Source organism: Typopeltis vanoorti, chromosome 4 (genome assembly GCF_054136105.1).
Source record: "Typopeltis vanoorti isolate ZY-2024b chromosome 4, IOZ_Tvanoo_1.0, whole genome shotgun sequence".
In the NCBI taxonomy this organism is placed as follows: domain Eukaryota; kingdom Metazoa; phylum Arthropoda; class Arachnida; order Uropygi; family Thelyphonidae; genus Typopeltis; species Typopeltis vanoorti.
The window spans coordinates 162,880,634-162,893,354 of record NC_143552.1 but is presented as its reverse complement, the minus strand read 5'-3'; the positions used below and the strand labels follow the sequence as shown (position 1 = coordinate 162,893,354).

Below are 12,721 nucleotides of genomic sequence, written 5' to 3'. Positions count from 1 at the left end.
GAGAGGAGTGAATAGGATTATCGGGAATTCTGTTCGCGAGATGAACGATTTGTTTTAAGTCACTGCTAACAACAAATATCAGCTTCTCTTCCTGTTTAGTCAGATTTGGACAAGGGGAGACAGTTGGAGAAATAATATGAAAGAATTGCTGAATGAGCAAAGGAGTGGAGATTATTTAACCTGCTCCCAAAGTATGAGATGCATGAGTGACTGAGATAGAGTTTGATTATAAGTGATTCAAAGCTTATAATCATGAGTGACTGAGATAGAGTTTGATTATAAGTGATTCAAAGCTTATAATCATATGCTATAAGCCAACGTTTCTAAGCCCATGGACCAGTAAAATGTCTAAAACTATTCTATGGACCACTAAGTTACAGAGGCGTAACTGCGGGTTGGGGGGCGATCCGTCCCGGGCGGCACTTTTTTTGGTGTTTAAGAAATCTTGCCATACTGTCTATAAAACAGCAACTGAGTGATGAAATAGACTTCGACAATGTCATCGACGATTTTGCGAAGAGAAAAATAACATTTTAAGAATGTTGGATTTAAAGTTAAGTTTTACTTAAAAAGTAAACAGTGTTTTTAAGTCATTTCCCTATATGTCGTTTTGACTTTTTGTAATTTTTTTAAAAACCTATGTAGGAATTACAACATTTCGGAAAAACTGTGCCACGTACATATGGAAACAATTTTGGAAGTGAACGATTAAAAATGTATCATCATTAACAAAGTTTTCATTTTTATTAAACAAATAAATAATATGATATAATTATGTTACTACTTACTTTAAATGAAATGGTTGAGTTCTCCGCCCTTGCAGAGTTGCTGGATATCTGGCTCAATATTGGTCAAATTCAGTCGAAAATCGGCATACACACTAAGACTATTTCTGTATTTTGTTTTTATTTAAGGAGCGATGAAAATCCTTTCTCACAAAGATAGGTTGTAGAAAACTGCAAGACGATTTTTAATGCTTCTTCAGGAAATTAACTTCTCACTGAAGGCGAGATCCAAAATCAAGCCAAAGCAAGATCACAGAATTGCATTTTAAGTCCACTGTCACTTGGAAGCTCGATTAACTGATCTTGCAGTCACGAGAAAGGTCGTTCTCGTGACTGCAAGCCTGAAATGGATCGTGAACCCACAGAAATTATAAAAGTTATTCAGAAAATATATTTCAAAATTCCACTTCAGATTTTTGAGGTGGTCACAAACCCTTTCCAGAAACTCAGAATCAACAAAAATATCATTTTCCACTAAAAAGGATTCCGATATTGGAAATGGTACAAATTGTCTGTCTTTTACATAATTAATCCATAAAACCAGTTTTTTTTCTCGAATGCCTTTATTTTGTCGTAGATATCCAGAACAGTTAAAGAATTTCCCCGAAGGGAGAGATTTAGTTCATTTAATTTCAAAAAAATGTCTGAAAGATAGGACAGTGTTGATAACCATGCTTTGTCAACAAGAAGTGATGCAAAATAGAATTACTTGCATTTACAAATAATAAAACTTCGTGTCTTAATTGAAATAACTTTGTTAGTACTTTGCCCCTGGAAAGCAGCGAATTTCAGAATGAAGCAAAAGTTGCATATATATTCACTGCCCATTTCATTGCAGAGTACTGAAAATAACATGTTATTTAACGGTCGAGCTTTAATAAAATTAACTAGCTTTACAGCGTTGTATATAGCACAGTTTTAAATTCTGGTGGCATTCCTTTGGAGGCTAACGCTTCCCTATGTATGAAACAATATACCCGATTCATATCCGGAGCTACTTCCTTGACCATAGAAACAACTATGCCTGTCTGTAAGGGCGCGAGCTCCATCCGAACAGAAGCCTATACATTTTTCCCATTGGATCCACTTGTGTATTATTTATTTATTGAAAGTGTGAAATATTTCTTCTCCAGTTGTTTGGGATGGCAAAGTTCTACAAAACAGAATATCATCATGAATGTTGATATCTTGACATCATGAATGCGCATATCTTATGTACCATATTAACTGCGCATCATTTGTAACATCAGTAGTCTCGTCGATTTGTAATGCATAATAAAGGCTCTTCTTAACTCTTTCGATTAACTGAGATTCTACGTCACCTGCCATATCATTAATTCTGCAACCGACAGTGTCATTTGAAAGAGGAATCAAATCTTTTAGTAACTTGTTGTCAAACATAGTTTTTATCACATCTTTAATAGCAAGGTACTGGAAGCATCCTACCTCTTAAATTTTCCCCGATAGAATGAGGTTTCCTTGTTTTCGTTATGCACAAACTTAAGAGATAGGATGCTTCCAGTACCTTGCTATTAATGGAACCTATGGCCAAAATTATACCTTTCTCATGATTTAATGTCCCTAAGCGTCGCTGAAAAAATTCAGTTGGCTTATTTTTCATATCACAATGTTTAGTGTCTAAATGTCTTGGAGTTTCGCAGGTTTCATGCACTCATTTGACAACACTTCATAACACAAAACGCATTGAGGTTTCTGTTCACTTTCATCTCCACACCAAGTAAACCGAATTCCAAATATGAACTGTTATATTTCCTACTGTATTTTTTCTTTGAACTGCTTGTTTTTTCTACTTTAATAGTATAAGATTTACTCGCCGTTACAACACGTGCATCATAATTAGGGTTAGCATCACCTGTTTCATTTGTTTTTCTTTTCAAAGTCCTAGTTCTAAGCCACTCTTCCATTATTATTACTATTACTATTATTACGGGTAACTCCAGGGAGTCATTAGACTCATCGAGGGGGGCCCCAAATCATATTCATCACAACTATTTGACATTCATACAGTATCTATCACACCTCGCCTTAAACTCATTCACTGTCACAGCATCCACCACAGACTCAGGGAGCGCATTCCACTCATTCACTACTCTAAAAGTAAAGAACCCAGCTCTAACACCTTTACTAACCACACTTTTGCCCAGTTTCCACGGATGTCCCCTAGTCCTCCCACAGCCAGCCCTGTTCTCAAAAATATCTTCTGAATTAATTTTGTAGAAACCCTTCAGTAATTTGAATGTCTCAATCATATCTCCCCTCCTCCGCCTATCAACCAATTTTTGCAGCCCACAAATCCTCAACCTGTTCTCATACGGTTCATTCCACAGACCTGCTATCATCTTGGTCACTCGCCTCTGGATCCTCTCCACCTCCTCCCCATCAAGAAGAAACCTAGGTGACCAAATCTGAGCACAGTAGTCAAGATGAGGTCTTATCAAGGCTCGATACAAAGGAACAATAACCTGCTTGTCTCTGCTTGTCAACGTATTCTTCAATAACCAAGTGATTTGATGAGCTGATTTGGCCACTTTTGCAATGTGTCCCCTAAATTTCAATTCCTTATCCACCAACACTCCTAAATCTCGTGCCTTATCAATTTCCTGGAGCATGGTTCCACCAATGCAGTAAACTGCCTCCCATCTTTTCACCCCAAAATGCATAACCTTACATTTTGCCACATTAAATTGACATCCATTCTCCCTAGCCCAGACCTCCAATCTATCCAAATCATCCTGCAAAATTTTGACGTCATCTGCATTCACTATTGCCCTACCCAACTTCGCATCATCCGCAAACAAATGAACTGTTCCTCTCAGATCCTTTCCTATATCATTTATGAACAAATTAAACAGTAGTGGTCCAAGAACAGATCCTTGTGGTACACCACTAGTCACAGGCCGTCTTGTGGACTCTACTCCTGAGTAAACCACTCTCTGATATCTCTCTCCGTCAACCACCCTCCTATCCATCTCACCAACCCTATGTCCATTCCCATATGCTGCAATTTACTGATTAGAATTCCATGTGGTATCCTGTCAAAGGCCTTAGCAAGGTCCAGTAGAATCACTGTAAACCCATTACCCTTATCCAGTTCAGCCGTCACTGTGTTATAATACGTGAGCAAGTTACTGAGGCATGACCTACCCTTCACAAAACCATGCTGTCCCCGATACAGTATCCCATTTTCTTCTATCCATTCTTGTATTCTTCTATCCAATCTTGTATTATTAAAAAACGTTTCCGAAAAATATATAAATACTGGAGTTAACTCACGACACACTTTGTCCAAGTGTTACTTAGCATTTCTGAAGATATACTGAGCCTTAGTTGAAGGAGAGAAACCTTCAGTAATAAAAATCAATAAACAACAAGCAATTGGTTGAAATGTAAATAACACATATTCACTTCAAATCTAACAAAACAGCAAGGGAAGGCAGAAGCAACAAAACTATATTGTTGTTCACTTCACCCATTTTTTTAATTATTCATCATTCTCCCGCTAAATTTGTAGCGGCAGAATGATGAATAATAAAAGAGGTTAATTGAACAACGATATTGTTTTATTGCTTCCGACTTTAAACATTCTGACGCTACCTGTTGGTTTTTTAAGTCTCCATTTCATTCCAATAATTGTTAATTATTCAATTTTAATTTGTTTTATTTGGATAATTAAAAAATATATTTAATTAATCTCAACCTGTGGTCCACAGGTCTGCCTGCAGACCAGAGGTTGAGAAACACTGCTATAAGCGATTCAAAGCTTATAATCAACATACTGCATATGATTTCTCTACAGGTGAAATCACATGCAGTATGTTGGATTTTACATGCAAGGTGGCATTCACTGAAATGCCTTTGGTGTACAGTGCTTGGAGAACTTGTACAATGAATATTGATACCGAGAGAAATTCGGCATGAGAACTGCTCATACACCAAGCCACATTTAGTGTGTCTCCATGAGATTGTGAATACATGTACTAAGATGAGAGATTGTGATTGTTACAGCAAAGTTAGAGAGATAGAAAGAGAGTATGGAATATGGTATAGAATAATATAGTATGATTAGTCTATTTGGACTGCTGACTATTAGTAGACTGATTTGTAGGAAAATTGTTGATAGGAAATTAGAAGCAATGTAAACGTAATCATGTAGTGTTGTCTAATGGCCTGAATATCCCTTATAGGTGCATGTCAGGAAATTGATAATGGTGTTAGTATATGACGAATAACCCCAATGATGGGACTAGTTTTGCCAAAGTTGAAAAGCAATGATAACTGCACTGAAATAAGGGATTTGGTCATTGAATCAACTCGTTAGCTTTTTCTCCACTCAGGTATCACCCCAGTTGTCATGTATTATGCATGTTAACCACCAATTCCAGAAGAATCAGGAATAGATGCAATGAATTCTCAGCATTCTCAAATGAAATAATGATTTTATTTAACAGTGATGTAAAAATTATTTTCATAATGCCGACCTGGTTGGCCGAGTGATTAGTGTATCCACTCTCCAGCTAAAAAGCTGTGGGTTCGAATCCCGTTGTGGGCATGAAAGTTTGTGATTGTCTGTGAAAATATTAGTGGTGATGATGGACAGTAAATGACGTTGATGTAGATGATTATGTTGCGATTCGTTGTAGTTGGTGGATTGAGTGGTGGAGAAGGAGAATTTGTAGAGTAGGAGCACTTTTTCGATGAGTCTTTGGACTCTTTGAAGGTGTCATGTAATAATCATAATTCTATATCTGTAAGCATATCCTCTTCTGCTAGCGACCTGGCTAACAAGAGAATATGCTAGAATATTTTAATGATAGCAGTATGAGTACTGCTATCATTAAAATACTGTATAGGCAGGGAATAAAATCGGGAAAGGAACATTTCTGATATAGAATCCTTGCAAGGCTGATCTGAATGAACTGGATGTATGATAATTAATATCAGTTCAGTGTTGGAAGCAAAAAGTTACACATTTCTCACTGCGAACGATGCAAGCACAATGTCATATTAATGGTAATTTGTTAAAAGTGGTCAATAAATCTTGAGACGTTCACAGGGGCAGTCTTCCTGGATGTTACCAAAGTATTCTATAATATAATACAGCACAATCAGCTTATTTTTAAGCTCCTGAGGCCATTAGGACTGATTAAAATCGCCAAATTCTATCTCAGCAGTTGCAAACTCCAAATGAAGTTACAGGGGATTAATCCGTCTGAAAGAAAAATCACAGCAAGTGTCCCCAAGACTCATTGCTCTTTGCCAGTTTATGAGACTGACATCCCATGAACAGTTACCCACCACAATAACCCCATACATGGATACTGCTATAATGGTCAGTTCCGTCTAACCTATATATATATATACATATAAATAACCTGTATATATATAAATCCGCTAACGCCTTGATTCTCTTACAGGGAGTAGGCTTGGCCTTTTAGCCCTATTTTACTTTTGTAGGCTGAGTGGGCAGTCTCCACAGGTAATAAATCAGATAGCTGGCCCAGGATCATCACGAATTTAAAGCGACATCCAGTGAAGAGTAGAAAAACAAGTGCCGCTATCTAGTAGTCCTTAACCCCAACGCAATATATTTATTGTCTGAAGTAATGCTATATCTAAGGTCGATTTTCTTGAGTTTATGGGACGAAAAACCCTAGTATCCGGAGGGAAAAAACCGCGAGTGTGTGCCAGAGATCGACTCACTTGGGAACAAGTCGCTGAAAGGTTTAAAAAACGTTCCTCTAGTCTGTGACTAAAACGGAACTTAGGTCTTTCATTAAGCGACCTAGCGCTGTTGAACACAAACGCCACTTCTTCTGAGCTACGTTTTTTTTATTTCTATTAAGATGCTGTTAAACACAATCTTGGAATTATAAAAATGGTTCAAAAATTGGCAAATTGATGTAAATGCACACAGAAGCCATGCATTGTTATTCACGTGAAGATAAGTGTCTCCAAAGTAAAAGTAGTCATGTTCGGAACGCCCATTCCATGCAACCAGTAGTCAAATACATAGGCATACAACAGATGAACGACTTTGCTTCATGGCTCATGCTGATCATGTTTGATGAAAAGCTAAGGAAGTAGGTGCTATACCTGTTACTGAACCAATGTAGCTGGATAGGCACGGAACTTAAACCATTTGCATGCAAGATGCTGATCAGACAAATGCTGACATAGACTCATACTGCAGATTCAAATGTTAACACACTACTGATGATCTAAAACAAATTGTGTTCAATGCACCATAGTTCGTAAGAAACGAACAGCGTTTACCGAGAAGCCTCTATCCCTGAGATGAAAACTTTATCTATGTGAAAAGACTGCAAAATTCTTTGCTTGCAATTGTTGTCATCCACTAGTAGTGTATGGTAGGTATTCCAGTGGATATGCTGAAGTTAGGCAGTATTATTAAAATTCATTAAATTTGTATAAAAACACTTAGTTTCGTTATGAAAAAACCGTTCTATTTATATATCTATCATTTCAAGTTTTCAGTTTCTGATATGTAAACATAGCATACATTTGGAAGAGACAGCATGCTTTACCATCTTTAACAATTTTGAAATTGATCTCATATTCTCATTTCAAAAAGTGGGAAAAAATATCTTCAACACTATTTTGAATTGTCGAGAAGGATAAAATAAACGTTAGTTTGTTTTTTTTAAAAAACGTTATATGACAAGAAACCACAAGGAACAACCCCACATTTCATTTCTTGGCTGTAGGTAATCTACTAAGCAGAACTAAGCTACCAGTGCTTCCTACTATCTGCACGTCTTCTCACGTATATTTCAGTCAGTGTGAATGCACTAGTGTGCTGTATAATCTACACTCACCTTTATCCGTTAAAAATACGCGTGGATGTACTATTGTAGATTCCACGTTGGGAATCGCATTACTTTCTCTTCATATACATGTATTGACTAGTCCACGCATGCTTCGACAGTAACACTCGTTTGATATGATTTACAGTCATATTGTGAATACATTGATATTTGTAACAGTTGATGACTATTCTTTCAAATAAATAACTAATAAATAAATACATTTATTTCAAATAAATAACTGCTAAAAATGATGACTTTATTATTATGTGACACCTCCAGGAAGTCCAAAGACTCATCGAAGGAAAGTATGCTAACAGCATCGAACGATTGATATCCTTCTAACTACTAACCGCCCTCAAACTTGCTTAACTTTTTACGAGCCATTAGTAGCAGAGGCTCTACCAACCTTTTAGCAGTTATTTATTTCAAATAAATAACTGCTAAAAATTATGACTTTATTATTATGTGACACCTCCAGGAAGTCCAAAGACTCATCGAAGGAGAGTATGCCAACAGCATCGAACGATTGATATCCATCTAACTACTGACCGCGCTCAAACTTGCTTAAATTTTTACGAGACATTAGTAGCAGAGGCTCTACCAATCGACCAACCTTCAGAGTCCACAGATAGATGTAATTTTTCATTAACTTCACACAAATACATTTACTTTTAATTAATCCATCCAGATCATCAGCTGTTCAGTGTGACATCATTATTTATTCGTGAATTTGCTGGTTGTGCTCCCACACCTAGCGTACATGAAATATACGTCCCAGCCATCCACTGTATCTCGTGAATCAGCCAATTGGTAGACCACAGTGAGCATGATACAAAGGTTTATTTAAGTTAAGTTATGGTTATTGAACTCACTGCTAGAAGCTCAAACGGGTGATCCAAAGGCTCATTAATATCACAAGTCGTTATGGTCTATTACATAGCAGTAGACTGTGACAAACATCCAAAAAACCTCACTGAACAAATAAAGTTTTATCCACAATCCATTAACGCCTTTTATTCCCTTATAGGGAGTAGGCAAGGCCTTTTTAGGCCTAACTTTTAGAGACCAAGTGAGCATTTCAAGTTTATTTATTATTTTTAAATTACTGGCAATAGTCCATAATGGGTGAGCCAAGTGCTCGATAATTACACTTATTCAAACAATTTATTTGAATATCCTACAAAGGATTAAGGGACCACATTTCGAATAATTCCAGAACAGTTAAGAGATAACCTTGGTGACTTGGTCTGGCTTATACTGAGGCCTCAATAAAGGTCGAAACCAGTCTGGGTAGTGACCTGTCCCAATATTTTGGATGACATACTGAGGCAATTGATGTGAAGCCAATAGCCTATATGCAGGTGACCTAGTTCTGAAGATGCTTCACAAGCAAACTTTGTTTGCTTAGACTTGGGTAAAAATCAAACAATATAATAATATCTTGTGAAATATATACTTCAAATTAGAATTCTTTTCACAGAATGTAAGGACTACATGACCTGGACCGGATCTTCCTTCGTTTCCTTACAAATAGAGAAGGCGTGCATAATAATCGTGTTATTATTATAATAAATAGATTTTGCCATTAATAAAGATAAGAAAAAATCATCATTATTATTGTTGCAAACATGACCATGAAGCCTGGTTATGATCTAGGCTCATGGCGACAAACATTCCATACCGCATTGCCCTGCAGAAGTCATGCCATTTCATTTCATCTTGCAAAAGAATGTATCTTTGTTCGCTAATTGTGCTTGTTTTCAGGCTTTTTTTTGAGACCTTTCACCCGTATGAGCTCTTTTACTCGTCTTCATTTGAAAAAAAAAAAACTTATAGCAATTCCTTCTGTTTTATATTTAATGAATCAAATCTTGCTTGCCTACAATGGACGGTTTCTGTTGAAATAATTATACCACAAGTATAATTTTTGTTTTGTTTTTATTATTATTATTATTATTATTATTTCAGGCGACTCCAGGAGTGCTTAGACTCATCGAGGGAGACTCTAAACATCATGTCCACACAACTATGCGATTACATTCTCACAGTATCTATCATACCTTGCCTTGAACTCGTTCACCGCCATAGCACCCACAACAGACTTTGGCAGCTTATTCCACTCATTTACCACTCTAAAAGTAAAGAACCCAGCTCTAACACCCCTGCTTACCACACTCTTGACCAGCTTCCATAGGTGTCCCCTAGTTCTCCCACCACCAGTCCTGATCTCAAAAATATCCTCTGAATTAATCTTATAGAATCCCTTTAGCAATTTGAATGTCTCAATCATATCTCCCCACCCCCGCCTATCAACTAGTTTCTGCAACCCACAAATCTTCAACCTGTTCTCATATGGTTCATTTCATAGACTTGTTATCATCTTAGTCACTCGCGTCTGGATCCTCTCCACCTCCTCCCCATCAAGAAGGAACCAAGGTGACCAAATCTGGGCACAGTAGTCGAGATGAGGTCTTATCAAGGCTCGGTACAGAGGTACAATAACTTGCTTGTCTCTGCTCTTCAAGGTATTTTTCAACAACCAAGTGAGTTGATGAGCTGATTTAGCTATTTATGCAATGTGCCCAACTTCATCTCCCTATCCACCAACACTCCCAAGCCTCATCAATCTATTGGAGTACAGTTCCACCAATGTGGTATACTGCTGCTAATCTTTTCATCCCAAAATGCATAACCTTACATTTTGTCACATTAAATTGACATCCATTCTCCTTAGCCCAGAACTCCAATCTATCTAAGTCATCCTGCAAGACTTTGACATCTTCTGCATTCACTACTGCCCTACCCAACTTTGCATCATCAGCGAACAAATAAATTGTTTCACTTAGATCCTTCCCTATATCGTTAATGAACAGATTAAACAGAAGTGGTCCAAGAACAGAACCCTGTGGCACACCACTAGTCACAGGCTGCCTTTTGGACTCTACTCCTGAATAAACTACTCTTTGATATCTCTCCATCAACCAACCACCTATCCATCTCCCCTATATCCATTCCCATATGTTATAGTTTACGGATTAGTATTCCATGTGGTATCCTGTCAAACGCCTTTGCCAGGTCCAGCAGTATCACTGTAAACCCATTACCCTTATCCAGTTCAGCCGTCACCTTGTTATAAAACTTGAGCAAGTTACTGAAGCATGATCTACCCTTCACAAAGCCATGCTGTACCCTGTACAGTATCTCATTTTCATCAATCCATTCCTGTATTTTTCCCTTGACTACTTTCTCCAAGACCTTGACAACGACTCCTGATATGCTGATCGGTCGGTAATTTGCAACCGTAGTCTTGGATCCTCCTTTATGCAGTGAAGCTATTTTCCCCTCTTTCCACACCTTCGGGACTAAAGCAGACCTGAGACTCAGATTAAACAACATGGTCAAGGGCACTGATAATTCCTTAGCCACTTCACGCCAGACCCGTGCTGGTATACCATCCAATCCCACAGATGTGTTCACATTAAGGTTCTGTAATAGACTAGTCACCTCCACTTCATTCATCACTATTCCCGTATAAACTAATGGTTCCTTCATTTTTTCAATGTCACCACCTGGATGATATGCTTTTTCAAAGTGCGCGCTCAGTAACTCCACTATATCGACTGATTCAGTGACCTCCTTACCGTCGTCATTCCTTAAAATTATTTTGCCGTGTACAGTTTTTTTCTTGCTTGCAGCACATTGAAAGAACTGTTTGGGATTCTCTTTTGCTTGCAAAGCTAAATTCATAATTCCTTTCATAATCCGCTTTTACTTTTTTTTACCACACTCGTTACCTTTCTGGCCTGCACTTTATACCGTTCGTGTGCCTGCAGGTCACCCCTTTCTTTAAATTCCCTCCACAGTTGTTTCTTTTTTTTGCAGCTCAAGCTTAATGGTGTTATTCATCCATTTAATCCCTACTTGTTTAACTATTCGGACCCTAGGTATACAATCAGCCATAGCCTCCTGTAAATGTTCCTTGACCACTTCCCATGCTCTATCGACGTCCAGCCCTTGCAGTTGTACATGCCATGGCACTGATCCAAGCAATCTCCTAAGCTTGTCATACTTGCCAGCACGGTAATTCCACATATACCCTGTCTTAATCGAAAATTCCACACCTTTAGCCACCTCCCAGGTCAAGACCTTATGATCACTCTCACCAATAGGTGGCAACATGGTCATATTCATTACAGTCAAATTCTGAGATGCTAATACCAGGTCAAGCTTGTTTCAGGATTATTATTTTTTTTTTTTTTAAAAAAAAGGATTCTAATAATCGAATAGATTAGATTATTTTGTTGTTTTTAATAAAATTCTAAGTGATTTTTTTCTCAAAATTCTACAAGTTAAATTTAATTTTAAATCTATTTTCCCCCTTAATTATTATTTTTTTTTTTTTCGCCATGCAATTACCATGAATGTTTCAAGTGCATCGAAGAAAGTACTGGGAAGCTTTCCTCAGTTGACTTGCTGAGGTGTTTTATCATCCTGTGTGAAGTGTAGGTATTACATAATATTCTTCATCGTCACGCTTCTGAATATTTTGTATTATTCACGGAATTGTTGATTATTGACTGATACTGTAGTGTTAATTTGTATTACTTGAAAGCTACTTAATTCACATCATGCCTACTTTTGTAATTAATACCAACGTACCAAAGGAAAAAATTCCCAGCGACTTTTTGCAGAAGACCACTGAAGTAGTCGCAAAATCGCTAGGAAAGCCGGCTTCGGTAAGTTTATCAGCGCGGTCTTATAAATTATTTAAGAATTTATATAGAGAGAATTATTAAGAAATTATATTAATTTAATTTAATTTAAGTTAAGCTGGAATGCAGTTGGGGGAATTGCGGTTAAAATACTTGCAAGTTTTGTTTGTTCACATTCTACCGTACACAAAGCTCACAGGAAATAAAATAATGCACATTTATTTTGTACAGAAAATTGTTTATGTATATGAACCATTCTTTTAAAATGCAGTTGTCGTAGTGGATGAACACTCACAGCAAGGCAAGAAGGCATAGTAATTATTGCTTACATAAGGAATCATTTTCTAATAAGTATCTTCAAGTGGGTACACAGCGT

The 12,721-nt window shown here is 37.3% G+C and overlaps 1 protein-coding gene across 1 annotated transcript in view; it reads left to right on the top strand.

Annotated features, from left to right (window-relative positions):
- Positions 1–11,913: 11,913 nt before the first annotated feature.
- The window catches only part of LOC150107811 (macrophage migration inhibitory factor-like), a 39,164-nt gene continuing 38,356 nt past the window's right edge, over positions 11,914–12,721 (top strand). The window contains exon 1 of the mRNA XM_090391573.1: positions 11,914–12,369. Coding sequence (XP_090247699.1) covers positions 12,262–12,369 — 108 coding nt within the window. The 5' untranslated portion in view covers positions 11,914–12,261. The remainder of the gene's footprint in view (positions 12,370–12,721) is intronic.